Source organism: Poromitra crassiceps (genome assembly GCF_964638095.1).
Source record: "Poromitra crassiceps genome assembly, chromosome: 4".
NCBI classification, from domain to species: domain Eukaryota; kingdom Metazoa; phylum Chordata; class Actinopteri; order Beryciformes; family Melamphaidae; genus Poromitra; species Poromitra crassiceps.
In genome coordinates, this window is record NC_139626.1 from 18,869,978 (window position 1) to 18,887,141 (window position 17,164).

Below are 17,164 nucleotides of genomic sequence, written 5' to 3' on the forward strand. Positions count from 1 at the left end.
TTCTTCTGTGGTGTTTTATGGCACAAGTTGGCATCCTTTATGTTGCATTACTGCCTGGATTTATCCATCCACTGTTATTTCACAACTGATAGAGATTGTGACATCATCACTGATGTCATAAATGGTGCAGCTGGTGGTGGTATAAACAGTACCAGTGTATTCTTTGATGTCAACAGCCGTTAAACCAAGCAGAAGAAGAAGACCAAGAGAAAGATTATGGAAACTATATTTGACCTCCCGGTTGAAAAACAGATATTTTATGCTGTGCTGGGGTTTTCATGGACCGTGTATCTGTGGGAGGCATATCTTGCTTACAGACAGAGAAGGATATACAGGTCAACTACACATGTGCCACAGGAGCTAGGGAAGATCATGGATACTGAAACATTTGAGAAGTCGCGTCTTTATCAGCTGGATAAGAGCAACTTCAGCTTTTGGGCTGGACTCTACTCTGAGACTGAAGGCACGCTGATCCTGCTCCTGGGTGGAATCCCCTTTCTGTGGAGCGTGGCTGGTTCTGTGACGGCTCGCTTTGGATTTGGTCCAGAGTATGAGATCTCCCAGTCCCTCGTCTTTCTGACCCTTGGCACTCTGTATGGCTTTACTGGCCTTCCCTGGTGTATTTATGAGACATTTGTCATTGAGGAGAAGCACGGCTTTAATCAGCAGACATTGGGGTTCTTCCTTAAGGATTTTGTAAAGAAGTTGGTTGTGACCCAGTGTATCCTGCTGCCTGTGACCTCGCTGCTCCTCCGCATCATCAAGATTGGTGGAGACTACTTCTTCATCTATGTCTGGCTCTTCACCCTGTGTGTTTCTCTGGTGCTTGTAACCATCTATGCTGACTATATTGCTCCCCTGTTTGACAAATTCACTCCATTACCAGAGGGAGAGTTGAAGACAGCGATTGAGACTATGGCCAAGTCTATTGGCTTCCCCCTCACCAAGGTTTATGTAGTAGAAGGTTCCAAGCGTTCATCGCACAGTAACGCCTACTTCTATGGGTTCTTCAAGAACAAGCGCATTGTGCTGTTTGACACTCTGCTGGACGACTACTCTCCTCCACACCCTGAGCAGGCAGAGGCTGACGCTACAGCCAGCAAGTCCAAAGCCAAGCCCAGGAACAAGAAGCAAGGCTGCAACAACCCAGAGATCCTCGCGGTTCTGGGTCATGAGCTCGGCCACTGGAAGCTCGGCCACACTGTCAAGAATATCGTCATCAGTCAGATGAATTCCTTCCTGTGCTTCTTCCTGTTCGCTGTTCTGATTGGACGGGAGGAGCTGTTCCAAGCTTTTGGCTTCCATGACAGCCAACCAACGTTCATAGGCTTGATGATCATCTTCCAGTTCATCTTCTCGCCTTACAATGAGCTCTTGTCCTTTTGTCTGACATGTCTGAGTCGCAGGTTTGAGTTCCAGGCAGATGCATTTGCACGAGGCATGGGAAAAGCCTCTGAACTCTACTCCGCCCTCATCAAGCTCAACAAGGACAACTTGGGCTTCCCTTTAGCCGACTGGTTGTTCTCCATGTGGCACTACTCCCACCCTCCTCTCCTGGAGCGCCTCAGAGCACTGGGCAAGCAAGACTGACGGTGTCATGGACCAAGTTACCTGGACCTGGCAAAAACCACAAGCAAACACTGAGACACAAGAGACAGTCAAGGGTGTTTACTGAATATGAAGACAAGGCAGGTTACAGGCTTGAAATGTGCAGATGAGCAAGCTGGAAGCATGGCAGGCAGAGAGAGTTGGATCGGGAGATGAGATGATGCGTGGATGCTCCCGTTCATGATGGCTCTGGATGTCTGGCAGAGGAGGAAAGGCAGGCAGGCAGGCTTAGAGGGGAGTACTACATTGTGGCCGAAGAACCATTATTTGTTATCAATATTACATATTTTTTGGGTTACTTAGTTTAAACCCTTACAAGGTAACGTTAGGCAATATGTAGCAACGATATATAAAATAAAGTTCAAGTTGTGTGTCTGCGTCTGTCTCTTTGCCTCTCTACCCATGCATTGTGACATCATCTGTGATGTCATGAATCAATAGTGACATCATCAGTGATGTCATAACTTTCTATACTATAATTTCTCTAATTCGAATGCTGATTGCTCAACTGCCTATCTACTCAGTCATTGCATTGTGACATCCTCTGTAATGTCATAAATCAAATAGTCTGGTTAGTGTAGTGGTAGATTCCCTGCCTAGCAACACGAGGGTCGCAGGTTCGCGCCGCCATGTTACCTCCGGCTTGGTCGGGCGTCCATACAGGCACGATTGGCTGTGTCTGCGGGTGGGAAGCCGTATTAAGGGTATGTGTCCTGGTCGCTGCACCTCCCTCCCTGGGAGGGAGGGACTGGTGGAAATAGCGTGATCCTCCCACATGAATCTCCCCACCGCTGTCAGGTGAAAAGAAGAGGCTGGCAACTATGCATGTGTCGGATGGAGCATGGTGCTAGTCTACGGCTCTCCCCAGAATGGCAGAGGGGGTAGGGCAGCGAATTGGGCCGCAGGGGGAAATTTGGCCAAATACAATTGGGGAGAAAATGTGGGGGAAATCAGAAGAAAATATCTAATAGTGACATCATCAGTGATGTCAAAATGGCTCTAATGCAAGGGTGGGGGGCCACATGAGAAACCATGTGTGACATGCTCTAATGCAGGGGTGGGGGGGCCACATGAGAAACCCAGATTGTTGCCGGGGCCCACAAAAAATGTTGTCATGCCGTAACCTCAAATTGTCTTACTGGATTAAATGATAGAAAACATACTGTGCACTTATTCTTCAGAATTTATTATTGAAAAGCACTCCAAAAAGCCAATTTAGGTAATCTAATTTGTTTTTTGTTTTCTTTTAGCTTCATAAGTAAAATGGTGTGGTTTGTCTTAGACCTCCCGAGCCAGGCAGAACCATCCATCAAGAGGGCCGGTTCTGGCCCCCGGGCCGCATACTGCCCAGGTCTGCTCTAATGCATCCGATTTGTCCATATAAGAAAAGTGCAGTCAGACAGAGACCTTGTTAAGAGGGGGTTCTTCTTTCATTTCCAAATCAACCCTGCAGCTTGTTTGGAGGGAGAGCATGATCCAACCGTGGTCCCCTACCCAACTATAGGAAGCACTGTTATGGATTGAACGTTTAATATCACAGGAACTTGTTTTATAGGAAAACAATGTGCATTGTTGTTTAACCTCTCAGCAGAATCCCCTGTTTCTACAAACTGAATTGTAAATGCAAGAAATTAAGTGGAAAGGTATTCATTATGTATTCAGAATTAATTCCATAAACACTGGGATAATCCTGTTATACATGAAGACCACAACAGGCAGAATAATAATATAAGAGTTTGACGATTCACAAACACTGCGATGCTGTTGCTCCATGTTGGTTTACCCTGGAACAAAAATACCTGCACCACATTTCTGACCAGTGAAGGAAATAACTGTTCCAATGTGCTTTTTGTTGATAAATTGTGGTTTGTATGAAATGTTACAGTGTTAAAGGAACTGAATCTGCATATAAGCACAAGAAAACAATTCACCCTTGGACCAAAGTAGCCACAAAACAAACAGACTATAGGTTTGAAAATGGCCTTTATCTCTGTACTCTTTTGAAGGCCCTGGCTAGTAATTGAAGAGATGATAATGCAGCTTTTGGTTGCTGTCTGTCAGGCCAAGGCGGAGCTGAGGGACCGAGACAGAGAGCTACAGGACCTGACTGTGTTACTGCGTTCTGTTACAGTGGAGAGAGACCAGGCACTACAGGTGAGAACACATAAGACTTGACACTCTCCATGAAAACTAATCAACCAAACTAATCATCTCAACCCATTGACTAACTAACTAAATACTACTACTACTACTACTACTACTACTAATAACTTTATTACAACTTTATTTCTGTATCACTTTTCAAAAACACAGTTACAAAGTGCTGTGCATACATACATAAAATAGAGTAATGGGAGTCAAAGACCAAGTGTCTGTTAAGAAAGCAAGTATTACAGGGGCAATTTCAAATATGAATGGAAAGACTAATATGAATAAAACAGACAAGAGAAGAAGGTAAGTAAAAACATTTAAATCATAAATAAAAGCATCAGAAACCAGAATTAAAGGCAGCTTTATGCAGGTGTGTTTTGAGGAGTGGTTTTAAATGTAGCACTGATTTAGCGTGCCTGACCTCAGGTAGGGAGCTCCAAAGTCTGGGGGTTCTGACCGAAAATGCACAGTCACCTTTAGTTTTTAGGTGTGACTTTGGAACAGCTAAGTCTGGGGGCTCTTGACAGAAAATGCACAGTCACCTTTAGGTGTGACTTTGGAACAGCTAGGTCTGGGGGCTCTGACAGAAAATGCACAGTCATCTTTAGTTTTTAGGCGTGACTTTGGAACAGCTAAGTCTGGGTGCTCTGACAGAAAATGCACAGCCACCTTTAGTTTTTAGACGTGACTTTGGAACAGCAAAGTCTGGGTGGGGGCTCTGCCAGAAAATGCACAGTCACCTTTAGTTTTTAGGCATGACTTTGGAACATCTAAGTCTGGGGGCTGTGACAGAAAATGCACAGTCACCTTTAGTTTTTAGGCGTGACTTTGGAACAGCTAAGTCTGGGGGCTCTGACAGAAAATGCACAGTCACCTTTAGTTTTTGGGGCGTGACTTTCGAACAGCTAGGTCTGGGGGCTCTGACATGCACAGTCACCTTCAGGCCCGCGGGAAGTAGGGGTGCTGCAGGTGCTGCAGGTGCTGCAGCACCCCCTAGATTTTTCCAAAAAAAAAAAAAAAAAAAAAATTTTTTTTTTTTTTTTTTTTACAAATGTAATTAAAAATATTTTGCAGTGCACTATGTTCCTTTCTTGTTTAAGAATGTTTCGGGAAATGAAAATGTAGCCTATTTAAATAGAATTATCAACAATAACAATCAAGGAAGTTACATGCTTGTAGGCTAGAGAAGAAGAAGCGCGCATGCACGCACATGTTGTGTTGAACCAACCAACAACCAATACGAATTGTTTAATCTGGCAATAAAGAAATGTGAACTTGACATGCTATTTTAATAGCCTACTCAAAAATGCACCTCCCACTATACAGCAAAGAGAGGAGTCAATGTTTCTTGATATATGCCATTCAGATCAGAATAATTAGTCTAGTCATTAAGTTTGCTGATAATATTTCTATCATGTTAAGTCTGTGTCATGTTAACTGGTGTATTCAGAGCAAATAGGGAGATATAGAGCATTATCATCATGCTATATATCTCCCTCTTTGCTCTGAATGAGTGAGAAAAGGAGAAAATACTGAATAATTACATCACAACAGTATCCTAATGTTGATTTAAAATGAGATATTCCTCTAAATATGGCAAAAAAATGTTTAAAAAAAACACCCAATTTTTTTTTGGGCGTTTTGAAGAGTCCCTTCCTCCCAGCACCCCCTGCTTAAAATGACTTCCAGCGGCCCTGGTCACCTTTAGATTTTGGGTGTGACTTTGGAACAGCTAGGAGAGTTTTCTTTGAGGATCTCAGCGAACACGTTTGGGCGTAAGCCGTAAGGGGAGGTAGGATGGAAGGCTGCGTTATAAAGGCATCTCAGATGTGTTAAGCTGTTAACGAAAGCAACAACTGCTGTTAACACGGCTCTTTCCAAAGCAGCTGGAATCCCCCCATGCCGGGTGACAGAGGGCGAAGGGTGAGTTGGAGGTGAAAGTTGCTGCTTGACCGATACGGAATCCTTCCCAGTAGGTCATTAATCCTCAACCTTTACTGGCTCTTTAAATAGTCTAATAGAGCATGTGGACCACTGACAGCCAGGCACGCTCTTCCCATGAAGGACTTTATTTTTGACCTTATGCTGACCCCAGCTTGTGTAAACAGCACAGGATGACTAAGACTCAGGCGACGTGTGTGTTCCTGGCTGTTCGTGCGTCACTCCTCCCTCTGCATTTCCTTACTAATGTTACGACATCTGATAGTGACATGTCTGCTTCGAAAGAGGAAGCAAGCAGGACAGGCCTCTCCAATGCTCCCAGTTTAGTGCCATACAGCAACAAAGATCCATTTATACTACTTATACATTTGGGGCAAAAGGAGTGCATCTGTGAGAACTTTGAATTCAGTATTTCCATTATTTTTGCCAACAGTAGTGTTGCTTTGTACGCGTGCCGGGACAACGTTCTCACCAGGAAGGCCTGCAAGAGGAGTTGACATTTGTAACCGCAATGTGATGCGGCCCTCCTGCAGACGTGTTATGTGGCCCCGCCCTTCCCGTTTCACAGTTCCCAATCATAGTGGCATTTCAAATGTTACATCGTGCTTTGCAGTATGAGAAAAGGGGCAGATCTACTGAAGACTTGTACCAGTGATAAAATCAAATTGTGGCCACAAAAACCTTGTCATCTCATCCACTAAGACAGAGGATTTGCACTAGAAATCTGTTGATCTGGGTGTGCTGCTTTTGCACTTTGGTCTACATGTAAATGCAAATGCATTTGAGGGTTAAAAAAGAAAGGATAAGGAAGGGATTTATGGATATTGGCAGCAGACGTGATTTATCAAGAGCCAGTGGTCTTTATCATCTGTTGATTGAGCAAGGACTTTAAGACCTAGGTAAAACATGACTTATCACTTTGCACACAGAATGGCTCCACAGAGGCTGGCCATGACCCCGACTCTGTCTCTGGCACTGGCTCCAATATCAATTCCAATTAATTTTAAACGAGTATGATGACTTCAAATTGAAGAAAATGTAAGCGTCATTGTCAGAGCAGCAGAATGCACAGTCAATATGCAGACTATTACCTAACTAACTCAAAGGATAAGTCACACACTCTTCTCCCTAGGCGGACACTTATTATGAAGCAGTGTCACAGCGACATTGCCTTGATGAAAACAATGCAGCTAAACAATAATTGTCACGACAATGAGAAGTGTGTGTGGCTTTTCCAGCTGTATTTAACCGTACCTTCACAAGTCCATCCTCCCACCCTCAGGATCTCCTGCACTTGCTCCTCCAAGGTTCTTCTTTAACTTCACCGAAAAACAACGCTGATTTATTTTGCACATGATCTCACACACATCCAAAAACTGTAAACGGTTTTGCAGGCATTCATTTAGTTTGACAGTTATTGAGAGTTGATTTGAGTTAAGTTATGGACCAGTGATGTCATTCATGCACAAATGACACCACTGGTCCACAACTTAACTAAAGTCAACTCTCAATATACAAGGTTTCCAGATGAAGAGAAGATGGGAAACTTTCAAGCTGTTGTGACTTCTTGACATATATAAGATGGGCCAGTTCAATGCTTTCAGCATCTCTATATAATTCAATCCACTGTGGCATTACTGTTCACACTACCAACTTCCAAGAGCTGTTCCCTGGATAGGTTTTCCATAGCTATGCAGGGTACGCTATGGATTAGCTGGGGCAACATATGTGTGCCACGCCGACTTGAACCAGTGTCCATTCTCATCCTTCAAACTTTCCTAAACCCTTAGTCTGAGTTTGCCAGTCTGCTTGGTAAGATGTTAACACTAAATTAATCCTTCGGCCATCTTTAGGGGGTGGGGGGGATGTCTGCAGTAAAAAAAAATCCAAGTACACTTAACAGAAGATGGGGATAATTGGGTTGCACTGGAGCCAGAATGTTGAGCACTTTTGATTTGCTGGACTTACACCATTTTTAACTCTGACACACACACACACACACACACACCATATCACTCACGTGGGAGTGTTATATTTCCCATGCCAGCTATTAGGTTCTTCCAGGGAGCGTACGGTTCGGTGCCATCCTGTTTTAAGCGTTGGCCTTTCCCTCGAGCATCCAGAGAGGTATGGTGGCCTTTCAGTGTAGCATACATGGCCTTAACATGCCAGCCTCTGTGACTCCTCCATGGCACCACGCCAGCCTCTGTGACTCCTCCATGGCACCACGCCAGCCTCTGTGACTCCTCCATGGCACCACGCCAGCCTCTGTGACTCCTCCATGGCACCACGCCAGCCTCTGTGGCTCCTCCGTGGCACCAGGATGAAAAACACACCAAGGTCCTTTCGATGCTGTGCTACCTCAAATCATTAAAAAAAAAACTGTGAAAAACCAGATGCACGGAGTGCTGGGTGTAAGAGTTATCAAAAACATCCGACGCATCAAGAGGGTGATGAATTTAAAAAGCTTTGTGGCTATTTAGTCAAAGTTAAAAACATGCATATATTCCAGCCATTAAGGCCTTAATCAGGACAAGTACAAAGCGGTCGCCTTTAGGCTGCCTCCATACTGTCTGCAGGACTTGAATGTCATGGTCCTTTTGTATTTTGATGCACCTTCTCACACTTCAAACTTTCTGTTAGTGCTTTCAGACAGACACGGTTCTGGTTCTGGCTCCGGCTCCGTTCTGGAATCTCAGAACCTTGGTGCTTTCTGGTGAACCAGCCCGTGTTCACACCAGTTTAAGCGGAACCAAAGTGGGAGGACATTATTCGGTAGTCCTTCTTCAGTTTATTTTTTATTTTTTTAAGTTTATTAATTATTTGGTCTGGCGTTCGAGTGAACCCAGCCTTGGCCCTCTCTTCTGCAAGTTCGGCATATGACTTGCTCTTTCTTGTACTGCTTTCTAGCTTTTCTTGAGATTCGGTAGATGCCCAAATCGCCACTAAACATTTGGTTTCCTCAGGAGACCACTGCAAATTATTTTTCTCTGTATTGTCACTGCCTTCTTCTCCTTCCTGCTCGTTTTCACAGCCTAGAATGAGACACGCCCACTGATGATGTCACGGTTCCCAAGGAAAACCAACTATTTTTTGGTTCCGCTGAGAACCAACTTTTCAGGTTCCGAACCAATTATTTTTTCGGTCTGAACGCGCCGGCCAGTTCAGATTAGGGTTCTGGAACCGGAACCGGCACGGAGCCCTGCCGGTGTGAAAGCCCTATGTGTGTGTGTGTTCACGAGAGAGAGATTTGTACTCTTCTGGTGCCGACACATACAAGACATACACTACATTACATACATTTGGAATGCTGCTGAATTGATGGGCCTTGACATACAGCTGTTCATTCGCAGTGTACAGTTTGTGTGTTTGTGCTCGTGGGCACGCACACATCTCGCCTCTCAGATCCATGTATCAGGTATATGATGTCGTTGTGATCAAGCAAACACCTTTTTGACAAACTGAAGGGCTTGTTGTCGAATCCTGAAAGATCTAGAGAAGATTTGTCAGACTTCGACATTCACTTGAGGCTTTATTTTCTTACAAAAGCAAGCAGACCATCAGCCATGATAAAACACAGTAAAGCAAGCAGACCATCAGCCATGCTAAAACACAGTCAATGAGGCAGCCAGCCTGTACATTTGCACCTACATCAAAATGTCATGTCACCTGCTAATGTCCCACAGCGTTTGTTGCCCCAAGCAAGTGCAGCTCCACTGCTGATTCAAGTTGGGATATTGTGTTAAGATGTTGTATTGAGGAATGTGTTATGGCACATTGTTATGGAGGTGTGTTAAAGCTTTTTAGATAACCATACATTAGGTGTTTACAGCTTCATGGAAAGGTCACGACCTCCAGCACTGTTCCTGTTGGAAGGAGCAGAGTATGAGCATTTTCTTTCAGATGCTGGGGTCACTGCTTGGACAACTATAAACCGATACTGTATATATTGTAGTCAAGGTAGCAGAAGTACACAAAGTGCCAAAGTTCAGACTTTTAACGCCATCTAGTGATCAAAAGAGGACACTGCATGAGCTGTATCTGACAGTGTTTGAGTCAATGTTCAGGATTGTGTTTGGTCCTGTGTAGCTCAATTGGTCAATTTATTTTGTTTATTATTATTATTATTATCATTATCATTATTAATCTATCGGAATTGAGGAGCCCCCCCCCCCCCCCCCCCCCCCTAAGTACCACAATTAGAACAGAATCAACTCCTAGGACAGTTGTGATTCAAATGAAAAGCCACTATTGGTAATTGTAAATAATTTCCACTTGTTGTGTGTGTGTGTGTATAATGTAAACATACACAAAAACGTTAAATACAGTAGGCTATATGCAGTATGAAAAAAATAGATACAATATCTTACTTCACATCCACCCACAGGGTTTTGCACCAAACACGAGTGATCTGGCATTGGAGGAGATCCGTCATCTGCAGCAGCAGAGCAGCAGCCTGAGAGCCGTGGTGGCCCAGATGAGGAAGGACATGGAGGGTCTCAGCCGGCTCCCACTCCAACCCCAGCCTCCAGGTGGCCCTGTCACCTCCTCCACCACCCCTACTAACAGCACACAGGTGGCTACTGGACCACCAGGCCAGCCCACTGGCAACTCTACAACCAGCCCAGCAGGTGTGGAGAACAATCTCTTCTGCATTGACTCTTGACTTTCTTCGCTTTCATGAAGACATAATAACCAGCGGATACTGGAGGAAACTATTGCCTAGATGAAAGTCCTTCAGTTCAGTTGGCAGCAGATACATTAGTTTAAATTTGTGTAAAGGCAAATGAAAAATGAATCCATGCTCTACCTCACACAATACCTGCCAACACTCATATAAAAGTGTTTGCAGGTGCTTGCACTTTTTTTTTGCACCATTTTGTAGAGCAGAGCTCTTTGTCTTCTTTGATGTTTTAGCTGTATGCTGCTGTATATATGTTTCTTCATTTTTCTCTCAATACAATAACCAACAAAAGCATGGCAGAAACAACAAGCTACTAATTTCTGACTATGTATTTAAAATGGAAAAATAAAACACTGTGTTGACTGGCTCTCATGAGTCAAGATCCGAGTCCAGCTAATGTCAACACGACATTTTTTAATCCTTGCTTGCCTTCTCATCTGTGCCCCTGGTAGCAATTTCCAGTTGCAAAGTATATTCATGGCTACTATTTATGGCCATTACACCACGGAAAGCTATATTTAGATCACTTTTTTTATGGAATAGATGACAGCTGTCGGAATTCCTAGCATCCCGCACATGCACTTCCAGGGGAAGCCTTTTAACCTTTCATGTGTGTTAGTTCACTTCTAAATGGTCAACATAACACCGACATGGATGGCGCTTGCCCTGACAATGTGATATATTGGTGACATGAAGAGCTGTGCAGCTAGAAATATACAGTATGGCCACCATATCCCCTTCAGGCAACTAGCTAGCTACCATGGCACATTGCCCGATAATTATTTTGTGTTCAGCAAGGTATTTGACTGTTACAGTTGCTGTGGTGTTGGTCTTGTACTTCCAGTTCCTCCAGAATACAGCCAGGCTCTGGAGCAGGAGGTGTCACTGCTGAAGGCTCGGTGCAGGCACCTGGAGGGGCAGCTAGAGGGCGCCGCAGGACCCCTCCACCCGGCCGCCGCAACAGGCAAGCCCGCTGAGTCCCTGGCCCCCGTTGCTCCAGACAACGCCTACCTGCAGAACCACATCCGATCACTCAACGAAACTATTGGTAAGAAAGACTAATGATGGTCACTTATCACGAAAAAGTATATTATGCAAAGTATAGACTAGGGTAGACTTTGACTTTTGATGTTCTTTAATGAATCATCTCACTTAAAAAAATCACAATACCTGGCTGAGTCTGTTGTGTGTGTGTGACGTTCACCAGGCTGAGTCTGTTGTGTGTGTGTGACATTCACCAGGCTGAGTCTGTTAGGTGTGTGTGACGTTCACCAGGCTGAGTCTGTTGTGTGTGTGTGACGTTCACCAGACTGAGTCTGTTGTGTGTGTGACGTTCACCAGGCTGAGTCTGTTATGTGTGTGACGTTCACCAGGCTGAGTCTGTTATGTGTGTGACGTTCACCAGGCTGAGTCTGTTATGTGTGTGTGTGACGTTCACCAGGCTGAGTCTGTTGTGTGTGTGACGTTCACCAGGCTGAGTCTGTTGTGTGTGTGTGACGTTCCACCAGGCTGAGTCTGTTGTGTGTGTGACGTTCACCAGGCTGAGTCTGTTGTGTGTGTGACGTTCACCAGGCTGAGTCTGTTGTGTGTGTGACGTTCACCAGACTGAGTCTGTTAGGTGTGTGTGACGTTCACCAGGCTGAGTCTGTTGTGTGTGACGTTCACCAGACTGAGTCTGTTAGGTGTGTGTGATGTTCACCAGGCTGAGTCTGTTGTGTGTGATGTTCACCAGGCTGAGTTTGTTGTGTGTGTGTGTGTGACGTTCCACCAGGCTGAGTCTGTTATGTGTGTGACGTTCACCAGGCTGAGTCTGTTAGGTGTGTGTGACGTTCACCAGGCTGAGTCTGTTAGGTGTGTGTGACGTTCACCAGGCTGAGTCTGTTATGTGTGTGACGTTCACCAGGCTGAGTCTGTTAGGTGTGTGTGACGTTCACCAGGCTGAGTCTGTTGTGTGTGATGTTCACCAGGCTGAGTTTGTTGTGTGTGTGTGACGTTCCACCAGGCTGAGTCTGTTGTGTCTGTGTGTGTGTGTGTGTGTGTGTGTGACGTTCCACCAGGCTGAGTCTGTTGTGTGTGTGACGTTCACCAGGCTGAGTCTGTTATGTGTGTGTGTGTATGTGTGTGTGTGTGTGTGTGTGCGTGTGTGACGTTCACCATGCTGAGTCTGTTGTGTGTGTGTGTGACGTTCCACCAGGCTGAGTCTGTTGTGTGTGTGTGTGACGTTCCACCAGGCTGAGTCTGTTATGTGTGTGACGTTCACCAGGCTGAGTTTGTTGTTTGTGACAGTCACCAGGCTGAGTTTGTTGTGTGTGATGTTCACCAGGCGGGCTGCGTATGGAGAAAGTCAGCAGTACGGCTGCTTTGAAGAAGCAGGAGGTCAGATTGGCACATCTGGAGTCTGCCCTCGCCAGCCTCACACAACAGGTACTGATGGAAATCAATCAACTAGTTGGTCTTCTTGACCTAAGGTAGAATTAAAGAGCTTCATTCCAAAATGCTGTATGCTGTATGAGAAAAATGTGCTACCTGAAAACAAGCCCCGTTCTGAAAAATGCGCAAGTACCAAAAATTGCAGTTCCTTGAATGGCGACTTGAGGTTGGCTCCAAAAACGAGTCAATCCCCATAGACCCTCATGTTAAAATGCTCAACTTTACAGCAGAAATGAATGTGTTTACAGCCTGGTTAAAAAAAAAAAGTTATCTATAGCTAATTCCACCGTTCATGACAACTGAACAGGGGGTGAATTTTTATATAATTCCCCCGTTTATACAGTCTATTGATGCAAAGAGATTAGAAGTCCGATTGTATAGAAGTCGATGTGAAAATGACCCTACTTCTCACTTGATTTATGACCTCAGTAAACACTTTCCTAATGAGTTTATGGTCTCAACACAAAAAACACAAGATGGCGACGGTCAAAATGTTGAGCTCAAAATAGAAGTTCATAAAACAATAATGCCCTTATGACATCACTGATGAATGACATCACTGATGATGTCACAACTTTGCATCTTATGACATCACCTCACAACTTTTTTTTTCTGACTCCAGAATCTTTATTCAAGTATTTTACATCATGCATAATGTAAACTCCAAAGCCAGGTTCACACAGAGGAGGAAGCTGAGTACAGAGTAATGTGTCAGTCAAGTGAACACTGTTCAAAGGCAACAGGTAAAACAAGTGGAGCACACAAAGCCAGTAGATCTGTACACAACAAGATCAAGCTACTCTGGGAATATAATCAGAGACATTCCCATAACTGCAATAAAACCACATGCTTTTACTGAACAAGGGAAAATAGTGCTGAAAAATGCACAAAACAGAATGTTTTCTTAAAACAAATTCTTCAAGAATAAAAACAATTCTTCAAGTAAGTGACTTGAAAAGATCAAACTAGAAATGTTAAAAACAACTGAAAAGAACTAGCTTATTTTCAAATGGGTTCGGGTTCGGCATCACCAGAATAAGAGCTTGAGTTGCCACCGTGAACATCTGGAGTGAAGGTGATTGGTCCCCCCATATCTCCAATAAATGGGATTTCCTCCCATTTACGTTTTGCTTCTTGTCCAACTCGTGAGAGGAAGGAGGATTGGGATAAAAAGTGATGAGCTGTCTGTGGTGCCGCAGCTTCTGTCTTTTTATCATCAGAGTTCACCTCACCTTCAAAAGACCCCTTGTTGATGGCCACCATCTGTTGTGGAGCAGTGTTGGGCAGGGAGACTTGGCTCAGATTCTTCCTTCTCCTGATGAACTGCAGCATGTCCACAGGAGTGTTGGGCAGGCAGAGGGGGCTCAGATTATTCATTCTCCCGATGAACTGCAGCATGTCCACAGCTTCACAGTATGGAAGTGTCAGCACACGTTCATACCAGTCCTTGTTCAGCAGTGTGACCTGAGCATCCTTCTTCTCAGACTTCTCCCGGTTCGAGAGCAGCACGGCAAGTTCCTTTAAGAGCTGCAGCCTCACCACTTGAGGCATATCCTGCTCCCACCACCCCAGGAACTGAGGGAATTGTTTCATCATATAGCAGAGCTGGTGCTCTGCACTGACCATATGTGCACAGATGTGTTTGAAAGACAACATCTTGCTGCAGCTCCCACACAAGAAGAACGGAGTCAGAGCTATCCCTCGACACTCGAACACAAAGCTCAGACCTATGATTGGGTCAGTGTGCCCCCTCACAGTCAGGTAGATGGACAAATGGCTGCAGCCCATTTGACCTGTTGAAATGGTTGGGAGCACTTGGGATACATTGCGCTGCCCGTGTCCTCCACTGTGCCCTGAGTATTTCAATGCATCTTCTCCAACCTGGCTGGGTGGGTTGAGGCCAGAGCTTCTGGGTCGGAGGCAAGAGAATCCAAGCTTGCATGTGGTTCCTCTCTCATGTCTGACTTCTGACTGCTGGGGCTTGGGGATCATGTCACAACTTCCATCTTATGACATCACTGATGACATCATCATTGATTTATGACATCACTGATGACATCATCATTGATTTATGACATCACTGATGACATCATTGATTTATGACATCACTGATGACATCATCATTGATTTATGACATCACTGATGACACTGGGACAAACTATATGTCAGTGGGACAAAAATTTAAACAGAGGGAGAACAAACATTGCCCACATGCTCCCTTTAATAATACTAGGGATCTCTCGCGCTAAGCGCTCGCGATTCCTAGGCTCACCCGCTGCGTGGGCTTGCCCGTCCTGCAGCTCGCATTCGCTGCACGGCCTTGCACGCAGCTCGGCTTCCGTGTGGCCAATGAAACCAGCATCACTGATGATGTCAGATTGGTGACATCACTGATGATGTCACAGTGGGATTTATGACATCACTGATGATATCACAGTGGGATTTATGAGGGATTTATGACATCACTGATGATGTCACTGTGGGATTCATGACATCACTGGGATTTATGACATTACTGATTATGTCACAGTGGATTTATGACATCACTGATAATATCACAGTGGGATTTATGACATCACTTGGATTTAGGTCACAATGGGATTTATGACATCACGGATGATGTCACAGTGGGATAGAGAAACAAACAGACAGAGCCCCAGCTCCATACTGATGATGATGATTATGATGATATAGGCATCTTGCGCACTACGCGCTCTCGATTCTTAACCCTGCAGCTCGCATACTGCTCCTTGATGGCATAGTCATGGATGCTGGATCACCTATCCTGGAGCTGGCAACATACAGCTGTCCATGGCTGAAGATGTCTGTCTGTCTGTCTGTCTGTCTGTCTGTCTGTCTGTCTGTCTTGTGTGTGTGTGATGTCACAATGCATTACTTACAATTACATCATTAGTGTGTGTGTGTGTGTGTGTGTGTGTGTGTGTGTGTGTGTGTGTGTGTGTGTGTGTGTGTGTGTGTGTGTGTGTGAGAGAGTCATCAGTGGAACAGACAGACAAACAAAGCCCTAGCTCCTGTGTGTGTGTGTGTGTGTGTGTGTGTGTGTCTGTGTGTATGGATATATATATATATATATATATATATATATATATATATATATATATATATATATATATATATATATATGATATAACTGCTGAATTTGTACACCATTCATTCTTTTTGAACTCGCTCTCTCCCCATCTCCTCTACTGCCTCAGTGCCATGCCAAGCAGGTGGAAGGGGAGGAGCTACGTCTGGAACTGGCCAATCAGAGGAGGAAGTGGGCATGTGAGGAGGCGGGTCTTCGTCAGCGTTTGGCTACAGTAGAGATGGAGCTGGAGGAAGTGAGGCGAGAGAAGGAGGAGTACCAGAAAGGAAACATCCTCAACAACCTGGAGACTGTTGCCCTTGGCAACCAGGTAACTCACTCAGAGCCTCAAAGTCCAGATTGTTTCCAGTCCTACAGTATGATCAGCTTATATGAATTAATGATTATTAGTTTTGAATGTGCCAAACATAGCTTATATCATATACAGACATAGAAACGGTTGTTACAACAGTCACTGTCTCCAGGATTTTGAGTTTTTTGTGTTTATTACATGTACCGGTACAACGAAAAATACTTTAAATTGTTTTATTGTTGTGCCTGCATGTTAAATGTTATTTCATGATATTGTTGTGCCTGCAGGTTAAATGTTATTTCATGATATTGTTGTGCCTGCATGTTAAATGTTATTTCATGATATTGTTGTGCCTGCAGGTTAAATGTTATTTCATGATATTGTTGGGCCTGCATGTTAAATGTTATTTCATGATATTGTTGTGCCTGCAGGTTAAAGGTTATTTCATGATATTGTTGTGCCTGCAGGTTAAATGTTATTTCATGATATTGTTGTGCCTGCAGGTTAAAGGTTATTTCATGATATTGTTGTGCCTGCAGGTTAAAGGTTATTTCATGATATTGTTGTGCCTGCAGGTTAAATGTTATTTCATGATATTGTTGGGCCTGCATGTTAAATGTTATTTCATGATATTGTTGTGCCTGCATGTTAAATGTTATTTCATGATATTGTTGTGCCTGCAGGTTAAATGTTATTTCATGATATTGTTGTGCCTGCAGGTTAAAGGTTATTTCATGATATTGTTGTGCCTGCAGGTTAAAGGTTATTTCATGATATTGTTGTGCCTGCAGGTTAAATGTTATTTCATGATATTGTTGTGCCTGCATGTTAAATGTTATTTCATGATATTGTTGTGCCTGCAGGTTAAATGTTATTTCATGATATTGTTGTGCCTGCAGGTTAAATGTTATTTCATGATATTGTTGTGCCTGCAGGTTAAAGGTTATTT

At 44.2% G+C, this 17,164-nt stretch overlaps 1 protein-coding gene and 1 pseudogene across 2 annotated transcripts in view; both read left to right on the forward strand.

Annotated features, from left to right (window-relative positions):
• The window catches only part of ccdc57 (coiled-coil domain containing 57), a gene marked incomplete at both ends in the record, with an annotated part of 64,333 nt that overhangs the window by 38,813 nt on the left and 8,356 nt on the right, over window positions 1-17,164 (forward strand). The window contains 5 exons of the mRNA XM_083635802.1: window positions 3,670-3,762; window positions 10,088-10,331; window positions 11,229-11,432; window positions 12,708-12,808; window positions 16,033-16,233. Of these exons, the coding sequence (XP_083491928.1) occupies window positions 3,670-3,762; window positions 10,088-10,331; window positions 11,229-11,432; window positions 12,708-12,808; window positions 16,033-16,233 (843 nt within the window). The remainder of the gene's footprint in view (window positions 1-3,669; window positions 3,763-10,087; window positions 10,332-11,228; window positions 11,433-12,707; window positions 12,809-16,032; window positions 16,234-17,164) is intronic.
• On the forward strand, window positions 217-1,590 carry LOC310775267 (CAAX prenyl protease 1 homolog pseudogene; annotated as a pseudogene). The gene has a single exon. The product of its transcript is annotated as a CAAX prenyl protease 1 homolog pseudogene (transcript).